This window comes from Pyrus communis, chromosome 6, assembly GCF_963583255.1.
Source record: "Pyrus communis chromosome 6, drPyrComm1.1, whole genome shotgun sequence".
In the NCBI taxonomy this organism is placed as follows: Eukaryota; Viridiplantae; Streptophyta; class Magnoliopsida; order Rosales; family Rosaceae; genus Pyrus; species Pyrus communis.
In genome coordinates, this window is record NC_084808.1 from 23,391,560 (window position 1) to 23,413,097 (window position 21,538).

Consider the following 21,538-nt stretch of genomic DNA (forward strand, 5'->3'; position numbering starts at 1 on the left):
TCGGGTTGTCCCAGATGCAAGGATCTCTGCCTATAGCCCATGCATTGACCAGCACTTGTGCACCCTTTGGGACAATATAGCCCCAAATTTCAATGTCTTTTCCGACTTTTCGAGGGATTAGAAATGGAACAGCCGGATGCAACCGGAAGGTCTCTTTGATTATTGCTTGTAAGTAAGGGAAGGTCTCTATTGTACTGAAACGCGAAGATCGGAATTTGACTACGAGCTGAAATCCACCTCACTAGAAGTGTCTGAGAACAAATCAATTCAGGTCAGTTTCCATAAGAGATACAGAGAAAAGGTGCTGAACGCTTACCTACTGTATGTAGTAGAGAGATCAAAAGCCCTACAACATGAAAACAAGGCGGTGAGGCTTCGTGCTCTTGGAAACTTTACCAGAGAGTACAATGCAGGTCCATGGGGCTCTGTTGTCTTTCATCATCCGTCTACTTTTGACACATTGTGTGACATCCCACATCATCCAGGGGAGTGATCCTTAAATGTATATTCCCATCCCTACCTAGCACGAGGTTTTTTGGGAGCTCATTGGCTTCGGGTTCCGTAGGAACTCCGAAGTTAAGCGAGAAGGGGGCTAGAGCAATCCCATGATGGGTGACCCACTGGGAAGTTGCTCGTGAGTTCCCAAAAACAAAACTGTGAGGGAATGGTAAGCCCAAAGCGGACAATATCGTGCTACGGTGGTGGAGCGGGCCCGGGAAGTGGGCCCCCCCCGGGTCGGGATGTGACAATTTGGTATCAGAGCCTAACCCTGGTCGCGTGTGTGCCGACGAGGACGTCGGGCCCCTAAAGGGGGTGGATTGTGACATCCCACATCACCCAGGGGAGTGATCCTTAAATGTATATTCTCATCCCTACCTAGCACGAGGCCTTTTGGGAGCTCACTGGTTTCGGGTTCCGTAGGAACTCCGAAGTTAAGCGAGAAGGGGGCTAGAGCAATCCCATGATGGGTGATCCACTGGGAAGTTGCTCGTGAGTTCCCAAAAACAAAACCGTGAGGGAATGGTAAGCCCAAAGCGGACAATATCGTGCTACGGTGGTGGAGCAGGCCCGGGAAGTGATCCCCCGGGCCGAGATGTGACACATTGTCAATGGACCCCAAGCTTAAGGAGGAGTTGATCGATGACTTGGTGAGGTTCGTGAAGCAAAAGGAATTTTACAGGAGAGTAGGCAAGGCATGGAAACGTGGATACTTGTTGTATGGTCCTCCCGGTACAAGAAAGTCCAGCTTGACGTTGATGACTTGAGCTTTTGCAAATGCGTAGCAACTCCGAGCTCAGGAAGCCGTTAGTCTCCACTGCAAATCAACCGATACTCGTAATCGAAGATATTGATTGCAGCACTGGAATTAGTGACCAAAAATGTGGAGGCAGTAACAACGACGGCCAGGTAAAGACCAAGATGAAAGTCATTTTACCTATACAAGAAATTCTACCTATGATTCTGTTCTAAATAAGTTGTCTGTTTTTGACGGTTAACTCTATCGGGGTTCCTTAATTTCATCGATGGGCTGTGGTCGAGCTGCGGAGATGAGAGGATAATCATGGACAAACTAGATCCTGCATTGTTGAGACCGGGGTGGATGGATATGCACATTCACATGTCGTACTGAACACCAAGTGGATTCAAGATCCTTGCTTCTAACTACCTTGGAACAAGAACTCACAATCTCTTTGACGAAATTGAAGAATTGATAAAGTAGCTGGAGGTGACTGATCCTGTAGAGATTGCAGTTCATGAAAAGTGAAGATGCCGATAATGCACTTGCAGGACTTGTTGCATTCCTCAAGAACAAGAAAATGATGAAATGCAATGCAGAAGCCAAGATTGTAGAAACAAAAGACAATAAACAAGAGAGATAACGCTTGGAATACAAGGAGCAAGAATATATATATATATATATATATATATATATATATATATATATGTAGATTTTCTCAATGATGATCATAGAAGAGAAGAAGAAATAAATAAATGAATTCGCTGACTTTCTTTCTTTCTAATTCGGTTGATTTGTTGTAAGGATGACCTAAAAAATAGACAGCTCAAATTATCAAGCAACATTGCAGTATGAAATTGAGAATTGAAACTGTAAAACGAGAAGCTCCTAAGTAAGAAGACTGCTAGCATAGCACCCCTGTATTATTTGGCACTACCTGTTTCTTTTCTTCACCTGTAAAGATTTGAATTAAGCCTCTCAGAATCTATATTATATAAGAACCCACCAACCCACTAACGGGAATGGTTCCCACCAAAAGTAGAAGTGGGTGTAGAAGATAGCAAAGAGTTGGTGCTTAGCTTCACTTTGTCTATATGGCTCTTTAAAGGAAGAATTTTTTTCTTCTGGGCTAATCGGCTATGTAAGTAGCAAATCCTACTCATTCAACTTGCACTGAATAAACCCTAAAATTCACTGAAGTTGTCAGTTAAACTTGCACTGAATAAACCCCAAGATTTTGTGGTGAGATAAGGATTACGGTTCCTTCTTATTTCTAATACGATTAAGATTAGGATTACTTTCCTAATATGAGTAGATTACTTTCTAATCTTCTAGGGTTTGAGATTACTTTCCTATTTGTTGTGGATGTGTCATCAGAAGCGTTATCCATTACCCTCCAGCAACCCCTTCGTCAACATGTCAGCCAGCTGATCAGTGCTAGAGACATGATGGAGGAGCAAATCCTTCCTCTAACACGCTTCCATACTAAATGGACATCAACCTCCACATGTTTAGTACAGTTATGAAAAACTGGATTGTGCGCGAGAACAATAGCTAGCGAAAATATTATCACACCAGGTAATAAGTGGCTGATAAAACACTATTATTGGTATTAATTTGTTAAACATTTAAAGACATCTCTAGTTCGAATCTCACATTCTATTAATAATAGTAAAGCGTACTTGAAAGAAGAAGAAAAGAAAGCTTCATTGCCAAAATGAAGCATATTTGTGTTATTTTACATAAGCCTTCCTGCATCTTTTAATCCAAAAACAACCACAAAAGGATAAAATTACAGATTAAAAGTTAATACTAATACCATATCAAATTCGAATGACTTTTGGTACAGCTCTTAGAGGATGAGCCATCTGTAAGGTGAGGCCAAACTTCTCCTCCATGTTCATGTTCTCTGGTATAACTCCATCTTCAAGCTTCCAATCAAATGAGTTAATAAGTGAACCCAACATCAAGTTTAGCATCCGTATTGCCAATAGCATCCCCGGACATATTCTCCTCCCACCACCAAAGGGAATGAGCTCAAAATTCTTGCCTAAAACATCGATTTGATCATCTAATCCCATAAACCTCTCCGGTGCAAATGAGGTCGGGTTGTTCCAAATGCAGGGGTCTCTTCCTATAGCCCATGCATTGACCAGCACTTGTGCACCCTTTGGGACAATGTACCCGCAAATTTCCACGTCTTGTTCGGCTTTTCGAGGGAGTAGTAATGGAGTAGCCGGATGCAACCGGAAGGTCTCTTTGATTATTGCTTGTAAGTAAGGGAGTCGAGCAATGTCTGATTCCTCAACTGGTTTTCCTTTGCCAATGACTTGCTCTAGTTCCTCTTGTGCTTTCGACAGTTTTTCCGGGTTACGTAGTAGTTCAGCCATTGCCCATTCCAGTGTGGCTGAAGTTGTATCCGTGCCCGCAACAAATAGAGCCTATATATACACATATTGCAGCAATACAACGATTAAATAATGGAATCGTAAATTTTAATGAACAGAATGATAACTGAAAAACCAAAATGATTATCAAGGGCACCCTAAAATATCGAATATGAGTTGTTAGAAATTAGAAAACTGACCAAAAGCAGATGTTCAATCAAGAGCTTGTCCATATCCTCATTGCTTTCTTCACTGATGTCCAAGAGAGAATCCAACATATCATTACTTGTGACATAATAGTTTGATTTTCTCAATTCTAACCTTTGCGTAATCATTCGATCAAAAAGCGAATCAATCTTGAGGAAATGTTTGATAATGCGCTGTCGAATGCCTTGGGGGTCAAGTTTCCTAAGCAGAGGAAAATAGTCCGCCAAGTTTGGCTTCCCTGCCTCTTCCATCAAACCCCACACAATCTCCTTGAACTCTCTGACCATCTCACTGCTCGGGTCAGCTAAATCGACTGAGAAAACAGTACGTGACAGCAGATTGAGCGTCGTCTTAAAAGCAACCCTCCCAATTTCTACCGCCTTACATTTCACAACGCTTTCATTGACATCGGCGATGAGCTCCTGCACTTTCAGGTGACGGTTGGCTTGGTTGATGTCTAGGACTTTCGTTGCAAACAATTGGTTATTGCATATTTTACGGAGGTTTCTCCATTTCTCTGACACCGGTATCCAGGGCAAGCTGTCCTGGCGGAGATCGCAAGCTTGGATTGCTTCAGGGACGGTTCGGTTGCACAAGAACTGGTCGTGGGTTCGGAGGACCTCCTTTGCCACGGTTGATGAAGAAACTACAACCGTTGTTACTTGTCCAAGTTGCAAAGAAATAATGGGGCCGTATCGTCGTGAAAGGTTAGTGAGAGAGAGATGGGGTTTGTTGCCGAGCTCCAAGAGATTGCCAATGATGGGAAATGGCTTTGGTCCAGGTGGAAGAAGAAGCCTTTTGGGATTGGATCTGAGAGCTTGAACTAAGAAATACAAGAGAGAGAAAAGACATGGGATTATGATACAATAACTCAAGAAATCCATCTGTGATCTCACCTGTTGACACCCAGAACTTGAATTTACAGCCTCCTCTCTCTTTCTAGTTGAAACTTTGAGAGGGAAACAACTAGTGCAAGCGTGAGAGAGGTTGTGTCATATAAATTGCGTTTTACATCGGAGAAAGACATTGAGAATCTGAAATTGTGGAAATTTGTCAAAACTTGTAGTTATTGTATATTTTGTCACACTGGTTAAGAGATTCTGATCCGTTGCACGTGGCCACTTTTGCTTTGTTTATGTAAGTGCAGTGCTTTGAGATGCCTCCCAAATTTGACCAATAAAAAAGTTACCTCCCAAAAACTAGTTGAATCATTTTAACTTGCTGACTAATGTGTGGCGGAAGATTTTATAGTGCTATGGAATTTCTTGTATTTTTAAATTTTTAACTTTTAAATTTTGATAATTATATATTTAAGAGTAAATTACATTTTACATCTTTAAGTTTAGACGAAATTACAGCCTCATACAACATTTTTAAAACATTTCAATTCCATATATTTACTATCATTTAATTTCAATATCATACGTTCCATTGAAAAATATATTAACTTACCGTTAAGTAATGACGTGTCGCATAGGATTCCCATTTGTGCTTATGTGGCTAAAAAAACAAATAAAAAATAATTAATTAATAAAAAACACAGTGAGCCCCACCACCCATCTATTCACACCTTGAATCATTCCCCTCTGTTCGTCCCCTCCGTTCGTCCCCTCCCTTCACCACCAAAACCTCAACTTCCCCATCTGTCTGTTCCCCCTCCCTTCACCACCAAAACCACATATGCATCCTAATTCCTTCTCCTTCCATCCATCCCACCGCCTTCACCCCTAAAACCACATCCACAACCTCGTCCTCTAATCCAAAACCCTCGAAATCACACCCAATTCTCTACAATTCAATCTTTTCTCTCTGCGATTCAAGCTCCTAAAAACCCTAATCTTCTCTCTCTGCGATTTAAGATCATAAAAACCCAAATTGCAGTAAACCCTATTCCGTTCTCGTACAGAGCAACAAGGGAAGCTCGGTCATCATGCTCGAGTGCTCATGTTGCTCAAGGCAGTGAGAGATTTGGGAGTGGATTGGAGCCTCGTCTCAATGAGGGTTCGTGAGTCGGGTCGAATTGAGCATTGACGGGTTTAAAGAGTGGTCCGGTTCGGATAAGGGGAAGAGTCATTGGACTCGCAGAGCAAAAGCTGGAATAGCTAGGATATTTGGGACGTGGATGGCGTCAGAGGTGGGACGCGGCAGAAGTTGGTGTGAGTGGCGGTGGTGGGCTGACGGGAAAGAGATATGTGTTTTATATATTTATAATCTGTTTTATAGTTTAGGTGGTGGGGGCCCACTATGTTTATTATTAATTAATTGTTTTCTTTTAGCCACATGAGTATAAATGTGAATCCATATGTGCCACGTCATCACTTAATAGTTAAGTTAACAGATTTTTTAACGGAACGTATGATATTGAAATTAAATGATAGTAAATGTATGGAATTGAAATGTTTTAAAGATGTTGTATGAGGTTGTAATTTTGCCCAAACTTAAGAGGATAAAATGTAATTTACCCTATATTTAACTACGAATCAAATGATTCATAACCCTAATACATAAAATATATCGGAAATTTTGATGCATGGGTGCATGCAAAATGTAAATTGCTCTCTAAATTAAATTGTTCCTTAATAGTACGTAGCATCAAATGATTCAAAAAATGGTTGATCGAGATTGAAAATAAAAAATCTAACAATTATGAAAATTAAATTTATTGACTAAAACATTCGTCATTGTTGAAATTGTGTAGCGTTGTTGTTTCTTTTGGGGATGTGTATGGCCAAAAGTAAACCAACCCCGTGGATTGCTACGAAAAACACCATCGGATATTTTTTCACAGTAGCAGGATTGCTATAACTGACTCCGTTGAGTTTGCCGCCATAGAACTTGATAGTTACACTTACTTGTTCGACACTGTATTTAGATTCCACCCTTCTAAAAGGAACATCGGCTCTAACAATTCCGTCTCCGTCTACAAAAACAACAGGAAATGTTTCAAAAAAAGTAAGCATATGACGTACAAAAAGTTCACGCCCTCTTTGTCTCTAAAAATAAGATGTCCTAACCACCCAACAACTATTCCATCCCCGTTGTCTAATGAGCCCGCTCTGAATAAGCCACAACTTGTGGTTAATTTTTAGTTGTTTTATTGGACTCACATGGAGGAGGCTGTAAAGGCTCGCCTATAAATAAACCACATTAATTATTTGTTAACATTAAGTAAGAAGAGCAACCCAAAGAATATGTTAATGCTGATACCTTTTTATTTTTTATTTTTTATTTTATCAAATACTGATACTTTGAGGAACATAATCTCTAATTGAGATCCTGAGCATTCTGCTAAGAGAGTATTCAAGTTGCAAAAGTTTTCAAGCAGCTATCTAACCTCCTCCCAATATATAGCAACCCAAAACAAAACAAACCACAAAGGGAAGAGATTTCCGCATCCTGTTGGTGTGCACATCATAATATCTGTCGCATCATAATCCCATAAGAGGAGCAACTTCCATCTCGCCTGCACAGTATACGTTTTTCCACATGAAAGTCATCGGCTGACTACAAACACCTTCTACACACACATCCAACCCCCGGAGCTCACATCACATCCTTCTGAAAAATTTGTTTTGCCTACTAAAACGCAAATTTTTTGGTGTAACGTGGGTATATCCTTCTCTCTTTTTCTTCCGTACTTTGATTATCCGATCCCTGACTGTATGAATAAACAGAAGGACAACATCTTTCGTTTTGATTGCAGTGAGAACTTAATTGGTGAGAGAGTATTTTGCTAAACAAAACAGCCATGCCTGATTGCCTGATTCTAAGCAGCTTTGGCTGCACTCTTCCCCACAACCGCCTTTGCCGTGTCCATTACCACCAGGAAGTCCATATTTGTGTATCTTCCCCTGTAATGCTGATTTAGCATGTCAGCTCAAATTTGTTCGTAGTGAAGAACTTGATACCATATAAAAGTGCATTGCCAGGCGAGTGACTTGGAACACTTCAAATGGGGTCAAACCTGTTAATACGAAGAAATAGAAACCATAGTTACGAGAGAGAGTAGCAGAGAACAGAGAGAGAAGTACGAAGGTAAAAGAGATTTTTGAATTGTTTACTTAATGTTGAAGTAATTACAAGAGTATGTCTTTATAGTGAACTAGTCACTCTAACAGACTTCCTAACAAACTAACTAATCTAACAAACCACCTAATCTAATTACAAATGGCAAGATCTCATCCATGCAACATTATACTCTAACAAAACCCTGCGAATCAAGTTTGTTTACGTACCACAAGGATAGGATGGACTTGCAATCCCATGAAATATATTCTTGCAACAGCTCTGTGGTGAATTTGGCCTGTGAATGGCTCTGCAGAAACTCCTGTCATTCCAAGAAGAGCCAGTACATTAATAATATAGGATCTAAGAAAACGTAGGTCCTTACTTTTATATCTTCATGCCAAAACTAAGCATATGGACAAGCAGGACGATCCAAATGATTTTAAGTTTCAACAACAGGCGAAGAAGAATACCAACCTGGATTTACCCATCATATTAGGGAGTTCAGAATTATCATCTACATTGAAATATTCCATAATCTTCTTTTGCAAACATTGTGTGCGTTGGGCATCACAACAACCTTGCGTCTTTCCATTTTCAACTCTCAGAAATATGATTCTTTCAAAGCATTTTTGTAGATGATTTGATAAGACGATAGCTGTAACTTCAATGCTATTTGCCACAGCCGGTACTTCAAACACGTACTGTCCTTGCTTAGTCTCAGACCTTAAATTTTGTAGGTGGTTTGAAACGTGTTTCTTGGTGTAAAATGTTGAATTTTTTTAGATCGATGGGCTTGGGGGGCGGTCACACTCTAACGACACTGATAATGTCCCCAATTTTACCACCTGCCCAATCCGTCAGGTGTGAGGTTTTTCCACTCTAACGAACTTTACACAATCCATCAGGTGTGAGGTTTCCCCACTCTAACGACACCGATATTGCCCAATCAGTTAGGTATGAGGTTTTATCACAAAAGTCATTGATATTAGTTAGAGGGGGTTAATCTTATTTAAACCCATTGGTTTTTTTTTATCCCCACCGATGTGGGACTTTAACACTTCCCCTCACGTGTAACCCCATTCAGTGGTTCACACGTGGAGATCCATACATCGGCAATTGAAACTCAAAGGTAACGACATCGATATTGTCCTCAACTTTACCACATGCCCAATCCGTCAGGTGTGAGGTTTTACCACAAAATGTCTCGATATTAGTTAGAGTGGGGTAATCTTATTTAAACCCATTGATTTTCTTTATCCCCACCGATGTGGGATGGTAGGTGCATTATTTATCATATTAATTATTAATTATCCCCAAGTTTTGTTAAGGAATTGATTATAAAAGAGCCTTGTTACTTTCCTTTCTCAGTTTCAGCCAATTTGTGCACTTAGAACGTTTTTGGTGATAATTTGACTTTCCAGATGAGTTTTGATGCAAAACCAATTGGAGAATGAAGCTAAGAGGCTGAAGATCGTTGTGTCCGAATTTCATAATTTTCCATGGAGTCATTCATTCCAGTTTCACAAATCAATCCCGCAGAAGTTGTTTTCCCGTCAGAACTGCGCAGTTATGGGAGAATGAAGATTTGGAGGCTTTCTTGATTTTTCCTAGTGGCGTGCGAGCTACGTTTCCCATATTTTTACAGAATTTTCCAGAAGATAAATCGACCCCAAATCTGGCGTGCAAGACAGATGACGTGTTTCCCAAGCCAAGAAGGATTCTTTCCTAGTTTGTGTCATTAATTGTTTAGGAGTTTGTTTTATTTAGGAGAGTTTCTCCCAGACCTTTTAGGGTTTTTCTAGTATAAATAAGGTGTTCTAAGCTCTCTCTAGATTACCCCCTGCATAACCCATATCACCCATACCATACTACCATTCACCATCTCCGCAATTTGTGAAGAAGAGCTTAGGGACATGCTTTGACATGGATTCTGGGTTCTATCTGACACCCCCAGATCTTGATGTTCCCCGAACACCAAGATGGGTATGTGCTGGCCAACACCCGAGGGTGACATAAGCCATTTAGAATGCATGACAACAAGAATAAATAGGACTTAAAATTTTAAATATAATTAATTAACGAAAGAGAAACGTGTTCAGGGCATACAACTAATTTAGAACACTAAAAAGAAATAATATAAAATTGAATGAATGAAGGGATAGGTCCTACACCAAGAGGACTTGAAGATGCTGCTGCAGAAGTGTCTTGATGTCGGGATGGTACGCCTCGATTCTAAGTCAGATACTTCACTTCCGAAGAACCATGCAAGCTAGCAAAGACGGAAACACCACAATAAATGCCATTTTGTTTGTGCTCGCACACCCAAGGTTCGCTGGACTTGGGTTTTGGGTGCTTTATGGGTGTCCCGGGGTTCCACAGAGACGAAGGGAGAAGGAGAGAAAGTCCGGGAGTATGGTGGTGGTGGTAAGATAGATGAGTGACCAAAATGAAATTCATAAACTTTTTAGGGGAAAAGTAAAATTACAAACTAAATTTGGGGAGGGGTTTCACACTATCTTTCTTTTATTTTTATTTCTATGTGTAACTAAGTTATTTTCTAAGGTTTATGATGATGCCATGATATGAATATTTGCAAAGTACTTTGTTAATTATTATCCGGTTATATGCCATGTTATATTCTTAATCTTTGTAGGTATTTTATTCTAGATTCGGATTTGTAATGACTGATCACTTTTAGGAATTTTGCATCTAGAGAGTTAGATAAATCTATGAGAATGACCAATCAATTAGGTTTATTGGAACTAAGATTAAGAAGAGTAGACAAACTAGCGAGGATGACCAATATCAAGCTAGTCCTACTTGGTTGACATGATTCTTCTATACTTAATGAGTTTTTATGTGTTTCATTGTATGCCTAACTAATAGGATATAATTATCATGTAGAGATACAAGAGTTGATGTCTGACCACGGATTAATTCATACCTTAGAAAGAACAACATTTAACATTGGCATGGTAATTGGATAGTAGTTGGCTCTAGGAAAAGTAAATAGGATTGTTGTCGGTGGATTCATAACCTTAGACTTCCATTGTTTCTCAATTTCTTCTTGTGTCGTGTGTTCATTTTAATTAATTGTCTTTTCTCTTTTTGTTAATTTTAATCTTAATCAATTACTCAATTATTTAATTCAATCTATCCCTTGTTTGTTTAATTAAGTCTAGCGTAATTAATCAGTTAAATTGATGTTAAAGCTGTTGGAGCAATATTAGAAAATATGAAAAATAACAATATAATTCCAATGATAATAATCATAAAGAAATTCACAACATCAAATATATATATATATATATGAGATTAATATAAACAACTAGAGAGAAAGTTAGAATAACTGACAAACTTGAAGATTGAGACTTGCATAAATGCAATGTCCTAAAGATAGAATTTCGCCCATACTCTTGTTCTTGTAGTTCAGTAGGCGTCCATCTCCCAGGATTCAACAATCTATAATCCAAAGTCAAAGCACTTCAATTTTCGGACTCTGGCGAACTTTTTATATTATGTACTCTTAAGAGACGACTCGAAATTTGACTCACAAAGTATGAGAGAAACAAAGTGGGGAAACCCTATTTCTCAAGAGTAAAAATTAACTTTAACTTTCTATATTTAATACCAATGGTTTCATAGGTTTATATAGAATCCAACTTCTACTTATTAAAGAGATGTTACCTTTCATCTATAAGTATACATCACTTATCAAGGGAATACACCTAAACAACATAACCTTTCTAAGAAATTGGTTAACAATATTTTTCATTCAATTATTAAAATTATATATTACAATATTTCATATTATAATATATAATTTCCAACAAAAGCAATCTCTATGGAATCGACTTTGTATTTGCATATATTACTACAATTGATTCATGCGCTTACGAGTTTAATTTGATTTAATTTAAATACACATCACGGGACTTTAACATAAAAGTCGTATTCAACTGCTTTGTGTAATGAAAACAGCTGATTATACTCATTTATTCAGAATTGCAGCAGCAACAACATCATGTGCAGCAAACCAAATAACAACTTTATTTTGACTAAATTCCCAGCCACATTAGCTTAGAATTGATGTATTCGGTTCATTAATCTTGGTTTTTTTAAAACCTCGATAGTACGAGTGAAATTTTATTGCTATTGAAAAAAAAAAAAGTTACACCTAGTTAGGGAGATATAAACCTAACCACTCATAATATAAGAAAAAAAAGATTAAAAAAAAACACATAAAAAGGAAGGGGGACATAAACCTTATCTTTCCCAACGTAATAGATGAATAATAAAATATTATGCACGAGAGCAATAGCTTCAATATTATTACACCACATAATAGGTGGATAATAAAATATACAGAAAACTAGATTAACATCCTTTCACAAGATTCAATTTAAAAAAAAAAAAAACCGAGTGTAAGATCTAATATTTAATTTTGATCCTTTGATTTTATATTCAACTCATCAACTTTCCATATAAGAGTTGAAGAGTCAATTAATTAAAAGAATTATTTTTGTTTGTTCCTAAATCGCCCTTTTCCTATGATTTAGCTAATAAATATTGACTATTAGGCCTTTGAGCTTTCATGTTTATTTTGAAATCAATAATAATAAAAAATTTACTAAATGTCTATATATACGAGTTGCACAATTAGGTCTCATTTATGAAGAGTAATATGTCCAACTCACATACACACTTCTCCATTATATTATCTCTTATCTGTCTCAATTATATGTTCTCATGATTCATATGTTTCTTGCATTGGAACAACTAAGGTTTTCAAATCTATTTTTTACTTATGAATTGTGTTTATTCATGTATGATAATTTTTTGTCTATGGAGATTGACAAGTACATATTTTTAAATCTATGATTTGTGTACTTATATGAAGATACATGGAGTAAAGTTTGCATACCAAAATTACGTACCTATGTTTATGCCCTCATACTTCCGTACCTATGCCTAAGCATTTATACTTCCATACCTATGTTTATACCCTTATACTTCCATACCTATGCCTATGCACTTATACTTCCGCACCTCTGGTTATGCACTTATAGTTCCGTACCTATGCTTATGCACTTATACTTCCATACCTATGCTTATGCACTTATACTTCTGTACCTCTAGTTATGCACTTATACTTTCGTATATATGCTTATGCACTTATACTTCCGTACCCACGTATAGCACTTTGTTAATGTACTTATAATTTTTGTGGGTGTTCTTCCTTTTTCTTATGGAGATGGGAATTGTGTTAGTGATGATGTTTTGCTTTTCTTTTGTAATGTATTTTTGTCATTTCATTCACGTTTATATTCACAATTAATCAATATAAAAAATTTCATTTATTTTCTTGTACCTATTAGTACTTTCCAAAAATTTTAAAATTTTAGAATTTTGATTTAAGTGTATTAATGGATGATTTGAGTGTGAAAGTCAATTTCCAATTTTTAGTCTTAATTATGAATAGAATAGGAAAATGTGGATGGCAAGTTTGGAAATAGCATATGTGATAGAGGCAATTAAATATGACATGGCGTTAAGATTTTAAAATAGGAACTTAAATTGGATAGAGAAAATCATGCAGGTTATAATCTAAAAGTAATCTTATTTGGGTCCTAAAATCTAAAAGCCCCTATATTTGTGTTATTTTACATTAGCCTTGCTGCATCTTTTAATCCAAAAACAACAAAAAATATATATATAAAATTACAAATTAAAAGTTAATACTATTACCATATCAAATTAGAATGACTTTCGGCACAGCTCTTAGAGGATGAGCCATCTGTAAGGTGAGGCCAAACTTCTCCTCCATGTTCATATTCTCTGGTACAACTCCATCTTCAAGCTTCCAATCAAATGAGTTAATAAGTGAACCCAACATCAAGTGCAGCATGCGCATAGCCAATGGCAGCCCCGGACATATTCTCCTCCCGCCACCAAATGGAATAAGCTCAAAATTCTTGCCTGAAACATCGATTTGATCATCTAATCCCAAAAACCTCTCCGGTGCAAATGAGGTCGGGTTGTCCCAGATGCAAGGGTCTCTGCCTATAGCCCATGCATTGACCAGCACTTGTGCACCCTTTGGGACAATAAACCCCCAAATTTCAACGTCTTTTCCGGCTTTTCGAGGGATTAGAAATGGTACAACCGGATGCAACCGGAAGGTCTCTTTGATTATTGCTTGTAAGTAAGGGAGTCGAGCAATGTCCGATTCCTCAACTGGTTTTCCTTTGCCAATGACTTGATCTAGTTCGTCTTGCGCTTTGGACAGCTTTTCAGGGTTGCGTAGTAGTTCAGCCATTGCCCATTCCAGCGTGGCTGAAGTTGTATCTGTGCCCGCAACAAATAGAGACTATACATATACATTTTGCAGCAATACAACAATTAAATAATGGAATCGTAAATTTTAATGAACATAATGAAATCTGAAAAACCGAAATGATAATCAAAAGAGGTAATCTGAGTTGTTAGAAAGTAGAAAACTGACCAGAAGCAGATGTTCAATCAAAAGCTTGTCCATATCCTCATTGCTCACTTCACTGATGTTCAAGAGAGAATCCAACATATCCTTGCTTGTGACATAATCATTCGATTTTCTCAGTTCTGACCTTTGCGTAATCATTCGATCAAAAAGCGAATCCATCTTGAGAAAATGTTTGATCATGCGCCCTCGAATGCCTTGGGGGTCAAATTTCCTAAGCACAGGAAAATAGTCCCCCAAGTTTGGCTTCCCTGACTCTTCCATCAAACCCCACACAATCTCCTTGAATTCTCTTCCCACCTCACTGCTCGGGTCAGCTAAATCAACCGAGAAAACAGTACGCGACAGCAGATTGAGTGTCGTCTTAAAAGCAGCCCTCCCAATTTCTACTGCCTTACCTTTCACAACGCTTTCATTGACATCGGCAATGAGCTCCTGCACTTTCAGGTGGCGGTTGGCTTGGTTGGCGTCTAGGACTTTCGTTGCAAACAATTGGTTGTTGCATATTTTACGGAGGTTTCTCCATTTGTCTGATGCGGGTATCCAGGGCAAGCTGTCCTGGCGGAGGTCGCAAGCTTGGATTGCGTCGGGGATGGTTCGGTTGCACAAGAACTGGTCGTGGGTTCGGAGGACCTCTTTTGCCACTGTTGATGAAGAAACTACAACAGTGGTTATTTGTCCGAGTTGCAAAGAAACAATGGGGCCGTAGCGTTTTGAAAGGTTAGTGAGAGAGAGATGGGGTTGGTTGCCAAGCTCCAAGAGATTGCCAATGATGGGAAATGGCTTTGGTCCAGGTGGAAGCAGAAGCCTTTGGGGATTGGATCTGAGAGCTTGAACTGAGAAATACAAGAGAGAGAGAAGACATGGGATTATCAAGCAATAACTCAAGAAATCCATCTATGATCACACCAGTTAACACAGAACTTGAATTTACAACCTTCTCTCTTTCTAGATGAAACTTTGAGAGGGAGGCAACCAGTCCAAGCGTGAGTGAGAACACGTATTCTACTCGTACTCGTGTCTTATAAATTACTTTCCGTATCGGAAAAGATAATGAGAAAATGAAATTGTCGAAATCGGTCAAATATCAGCCGCCCTTGTAATTATTTTTTATTTTATCACACTGGTTAAGAGATCCAGATCCGTTGCACGCGGTCCCTTATGCTTTGTTTATGTATGTATTTTATTTTAAAAATATAAATTGGTGTTATAAACTTTGTATTTGTAAATCATATTACGTGATTGTTGTTAATTATTTTATTAGTTAAGCGTGCTTATTTTTTATTAGTGACATATCACATAATTTACAAATGTCATCTAAAAAGTAGATTTTCCCTAACATTACTTGTTTGAAATACATATATTGTAGCTGTAAAGGCTTCACCTAAGGGCTAGTCTTGTATTGTTGTGCTTTGAAAAAAAAAACTGATTCTGCATTACTGTGTGAATAAGCAGCAGTGAAATAAAGCAGCAGAGTGTTTGCTAAATTTTTTTGTAAAAGTAATTTTGGAAAAAAAACAGTATTATAGTGTTTGGTAAACTTTTACGTAAAACAGTTATGATTGTATGAAATGAACAAAAAGGATATAATACTAGATGTGTCATTAATTTAATTTTCTTAACAAATAAAGATGAATTATTAAAGATACTTTATTTTTAAAATAAAAATATTTATAAACTTTATCTTAAATATTAATTAGTATGACAAACTACTTCAATTGAAATATTTTAGACTGAAATATTTTTTATTCTATTTTCTTCTCCAAAGTTCGGTTCTCCTCTTTGCAAAACTTGTCTTTTCTTTCCTCTTCCGCCGCCCATTCCCTCTCTCATCCTTTTCTCTCTGTCTCTCACTCCCATCTAGAATTCTAGAGTCATCCTTTTTGCCTAATTTTTTTTTTCATATAATTTTCTCCACTCTGAGGACCACATCGTCCAGAAGTTCCTTCTCATCTACGTCAAGATCGACTTTCCGATTTCTAAGACTGAGATTTCTACCTTTTTTTTTTCCTAATTATATAACTTCCACTACCACTAGTTTCCCAATTTCATCTCCTCTGCCATCCACTACTTTCCCCATTACTTTTCGATCCACCTTCCTCTTAGAGTTGCAGAAGGAGCTTGCTATGAAGATCTGTTGTGTGAAATTGTGCATCTTGAATTGAGCACTTGATGGTTTTTGAGAGCTGGGTTTTGGATTTGTTTCTTTGGTCTGCGATGCGACGGCGAGTTGGAAAATACTCTAATGGGATTTCAATTTAGAAATTTGAAATCCGGCGAAATAAGAATATCAACGATGAAGATTCGATCTTCAACCCAGCAAGAAGGAGAAATAGAGGAGGGTATTTTTTAGATTGTGAAAGTTTCATTATATTATACTATTCACCGGCCTCCTTGAAAAAAACAGTTGGCTTTGAGAAGCAGCAAAGCAGCATTTTGCTGCTTCTACTTTTTGCCACTTTTCAATTTAAAATGACCCGTGACTTTGAAAATAAACAGAGTTATCAAACACAAGTTTTACTCCAACTTTTTTTCATCCCTTCTTTTAAAATAATTTAAGCAGTACCAAATCTTACCGAACACCTATACATAAACCACATAAATCAACATTATTTGTTAACTTGAGTAAGAAGAGCAACCAAAAGAATATGTTAATACTGATACTTTGAAATGAAACATAATCGCTAAGTGAGATCCCGAGGATTGTGCTGAGAGAGTTTCAAGTTACAACAGTTTTCAAGCAGCTATCTAACCTCATCCTCCCATGAAGTAGGGACGCCAATTTGCAGTAATTCATGTCAATTATGTTTTGTCAAAAAGTTAACAACACGTAATGATGCTTAATAAGTCTAAAACGTCACAATGGCGTATCAGGAGAGAGATTTTACCATAAAATGATTTCATTATCTCTATCACTCGTCTAATCATGTCAAAAAATTTCAAAATGTCGAACCAAATTTTTTAATTGATTATGGCAACCACATTTAGTGTACATTGCCCTAGGATTTATATTCAAAAGTCTTTTTTATACACCTTGATGTCTCCCTCTCATATTTGATCCATTATCCTATCCTTGCCCTCTCACATCATCAATTTCAAGATTAGGACTTTTTAACATTTTCAGCAACTCTTCAAACAGTCCTTGTCCTTATTTGTTATTCACATTCAAATATTGCAAAAATATTCTTCTCTTTTACTGGAGTACTATTCACATCCACACATCTTAAGATCAAAATCATTTTTTCTTAGTGGCTAAAATCAAAAGTACAATCAATTATCACAATAAAATATTTAGGTTATTTTATTTTTCGAATGGTTGCACCTTTGATTTCACAAGATATCAACAATATCATCATTATGGATAGTATGACAAAGATAATGATTCATTATTTTGAAAATGTTGAAGATAATTCTTTATCAATGAATCAGATTCAGCCATCATTTCAACTAGGCTGATAAATTTTCCTTTACTTTCTTGATAAAGCCTCTCGTTCTTTCCACGAAATGCTAATGTGTATTTAGCTAAATATTTCACAATGGAAATCAACCTCCGTAGTAACTCTCTCCAATGCTCTTTTTCTTTCTTGATCTAGTCTTGCACAGCTTTGTCAATGTTTCATTTTTCTTTTCTTTTCTTTCTTGATCTAGTCTTGCACAGCTTTGTCAATGTTTCATTTTTCTTTTCTTTTCTTTTCTTTTTTGTAATCTAAGACGCAAATCAATTCAAGTGGGCATGTTTGAGATATGATCAGAACTGGTTCCATGCTCTTTAAGCCTCACACTGAGATGTGTCCAATATTTGTAGCCCTCATTTGCTAATTGAAATGATGCATTAAAAAACCTATTAAACTGAACTTTAGGACTTTTCTCAATTAATAGATATCTTGCAGGATCTTTTTTTGCTAACAAATCAATCCATTTAGGATCTCAAACCATCCCAAATTCGAGGATCATAAATGTTCAAGGGAATTGACTCAATCGGTTGTTCAGTGAAGACATTAGAAGCATCCTCATGGCCCAAATCATCAACTAGTTAATTGTGTTGTTCATTAACTAAGTCCTCCATTGAACTTTGTAGTTTTTTTCCTTTAACAGAAAACTTGTCAATAGCTTCTTTTTCAGATTGTGTCAGTTGTTCAACTTTTCTTTTCCTTTGCCAGATGAATATTTTTTAATATGTGCAATCTTTTATATCTCAAACAAGATCACAATTAAATTATAATAAGTGTGAACAATTAAACCTAGTACTCTACAATGCGTGTGCGCCTAGTAGATTTTTTGTGATTGCTCCCCTCTTGCTATGACGATTACCTAATTAATCTCTGAGTTTTCCCCTGAAAAGTACAAAAGAAAAATATATCATTATAAATCAGAAATACCTAAATCTTCAATTTTCAACTTAAAGTAATAAATATTTAATTTAATCAAAGTCTACATCACTTTCACCACTTAGAGCAGCTCCACTGAAGCAGATAGCCCCATGGACTGGCTATCAAACGGTGCCAAAATTCCCAAGCAAGAAGGTCCAGCCCAAGCTGGCGATTGAGCCCGAGGGGCCCAAGCTGGCGATTGAGCCCGAGGGGCCCAAGCGAGAGGCCTGTGGGGAGTCGCTGGCCCGAGAGCCTGGAGTAGTTATGATGCAAGGCTGACGTCAGGACAACGTCAGCCACGTTTTCTCTCTTTTTTGCATCAAGTGCAAGTGGGCATGCGTCGTCTGACATGGTTTCAGACGTGGGGCCCGCAACGCTTTTCTAAAATGTTACCGTTGGGGAGGCCATGTGGCTTCCCCACGTCCGTTGGATTTCAACGACAACATTTTATGGACCGTTGGATTTCCAACAGTAAAAAAAAAATTTAAAAACCTTATTTAATTTTAGCCGTTGGATATGAGATCAACGGTCCATGTTATTCAACTTTATAAATTAAAAAAAAAAAAGCAGTTTAAAATTCTGAAATCTCACCGTTGTGAAACGTGGCACAATCTGGAGTGTTGGAATTCAAATTTTTTTTAATCCAACGGTAGAGATTAATTATGTGAATAAAAAATTTTAAAAAATGTAAAAAATTAATAAAAATCCTAAAAAAAAATTTGAAAAATTAAAAAAAAATTTTGATTTTACTTTTCTATAAATACCTTCTTATTATCTTCTACCTTACATCACAATTTCATATTTTGTCAACTAGTTTCAACCACATTCCTATCTTTCTCTCAAAATTTTAAAAAGATAACAACATGTGGCACAACAACATTGGATAAAATTTTTATCGAAATCCATCACTAATAATTGTCTTTTCGGATAATGACACGTAGCGCAACGAGAACGATTAAAAATTTTATCCGAAATTACAAATAAAATTATTTTGTATTATTTTATAAATAAATATAAATATTAATATTTTATTGCCTATTACTAGGGCTATTCAGTGTAGGAGTGAAGATGCAAAAAACAGTTACTGTTCATTAAGGGTATTTACTATTCACTGGATGGATTAAATAGTGAATAGCCCTAGGGGGCCTTTGCAACGGTGGAGTTGCTCTTAAATTGTCTCAATAATTTGGAAATTTATTTTCAATTGGCATGAAATTGTGAATCAAGGATTAATGGTGTATGTGAAAAAAAAGCCGTGGACTCGGCACTCTCTCTTGGTCGTTTTTTATAGTGAAAATTGCTTAAGAAGCTTGTTTCTCTCATCGAAAAGATTGACTTGGCTTGAACAAATATTATGGTGAAAGCTTTGTAACATCTTAGTCAAACAGCTTCGTGTGGAAGCTGCTTTTTCCAATTTTTGTGCTATAAAATCCCTTCACCAATATTTCCAACTCAACTCAACAAACCAGCAAGCACAAAAACTCACACATTGAAAGATGTTTTCTCTAACAAACGTGCCTTCAACGGCAACAGTCCTATCAACCTACACAACTTCATCATCCGTCTACTTTTGACACATTGGCAATGGGTCCCAAGCTTAAGGAGGAGTTGATCAATGACTTGGACAGGTTTGTGAAGCGGAAGGAGTTTTACGGGAGAGTAGGCAAAGCATGGAAACGCGGGTACTTGTTGTATGGTCCTCCCGGTACAGGAAAGTCCAGCTTGATCGCGGCCATGGCTAATTACCTTAAGTTTGACGTCTATGACTTGGAGCTTATGCAAATTCGTAGCAACTCCGAGCTCAGGAGGCTGTTAGTCTCCACTGCAAATCGATCGATACTAGTAATTGAAGATATTGATTGCAGCATTGAATTGAGTGACCGAAAACTTGGAGGAGGCAGTAACAATGACAGCCAGGTAAAAACCAGGTGCACGTGATCTTACCTATACAAAAAGTTCTATCTATGACTCTGTTCATATTAAAGTTGTCTGTTTTCGACAGTTAACTCTATCAGGGATGCTTAATTTCATTGATGGGCTGTGGTCAAGCTGCAGAGATGAGAGGATAATCGTGTTTACGACAAATTACAAGGAGAAACTAGATCCTGCATTGTTGAGACCGGGGCGCATGGATATGCACATTCATATGTCCTACTGCACACCAAGTGGATTCAAGATCCTTGCTTCTAACTACCTTGGAATAAAAACTCACCATCTCTTCGACAAAATTGAAGAATTCTTAAAGCAGCTGGAGGTGATCCCTGCAGAGATTGCAGAACAACTCGTGAAAAGTGAAGAAGCCGATAAGGCGCTTGCAGGACTCGCTGCATTCCTCAAGAACTAGAAAACGATGAACTGCAATGCAGAAGCCAAGTTTGAAGAAACAAAAGACAATGAACAAGAGAAATAATGCTTTGGAATACAAGGAGCTTACACGCGCGCGCGCGCACACATATTTAGATTTTCTCAAAGGACAAGAAGAAATAAATAAATGAATTTGTTGACTTTATTGAGGAAATTATAGTAATGGTTTCTCAACTTTAATTGAATTGCAGTAATGGTTCCTCAACAAAAAAATCTGTGATCATTAGTCATTTAACTCATCAAAATGCGTAGTTATGGTCATTTTTGCCAACTCTGTCCAAACTTCCGTCAGAATGAGTCACATGCCACATACGTGAGGCTGAATCAAGGGGCAAATAGACGTCCCTCAACTTTAACCCGATCAGAGAAATGGTCCCTCAACTTTAACCAAATTGGAGTAACAATCCCTCAACTTTAACCTAATTTGAGCAATAGTCCTTCCACCATAAATCATTTTAACAGAAGT

The 21,538-nt window shown here is 37.4% G+C and overlaps 3 protein-coding genes across 3 annotated transcripts; 1 reads left to right on the forward strand and 2 right to left on the reverse strand.

Moving 5' to 3' along the window:
• The first annotated feature begins 123 nt into the window (after positions 1-123).
• LOC137736268 (AAA-ATPase At3g50940-like) lies at positions 124-21,052 on the forward strand. The gene is made up of 4 exons (XM_068475565.1): positions 124-149; positions 208-427; positions 20,242-20,625; positions 20,711-21,052. The coding sequence occupies exons 1-4, from the start codon at positions 124-126 to the stop codon at positions 21,050-21,052; spliced, it is 972 nt and encodes a 323-aa protein (XP_068331666.1).
• Positions 2,859-4,872, reverse strand: LOC137737232 (geraniol 8-hydroxylase-like). The gene is made up of 2 exons (XM_068476658.1): positions 3,825-4,872; positions 2,859-3,678 (listed from the first exon to the last, which is right to left on the reverse strand). Exons 1-2 carry the CDS (start codon positions 4,713-4,715, stop codon positions 3,061-3,063), a joined length of 1,509 nt encoding a protein of 502 aa, XP_068332759.1. The 5' UTR covers positions 4,716-4,872; the 3' UTR covers positions 2,859-3,060.
• LOC137737231 (geraniol 8-hydroxylase-like) lies at positions 12,263-15,512 on the reverse strand. Its single transcript, XM_068476657.1, has 2 exons — positions 14,345-15,512; positions 12,263-14,209 (listed from the first exon to the last, which is right to left on the reverse strand). The coding sequence occupies exons 1-2, from the start codon at positions 15,233-15,235 to the stop codon at positions 13,592-13,594; spliced, it is 1,509 nt and encodes a 502-aa protein (XP_068332758.1). The 5' UTR covers positions 15,236-15,512; the 3' UTR covers positions 12,263-13,591.
• Positions 21,053-21,538: the final 486 nt, after the last annotated feature.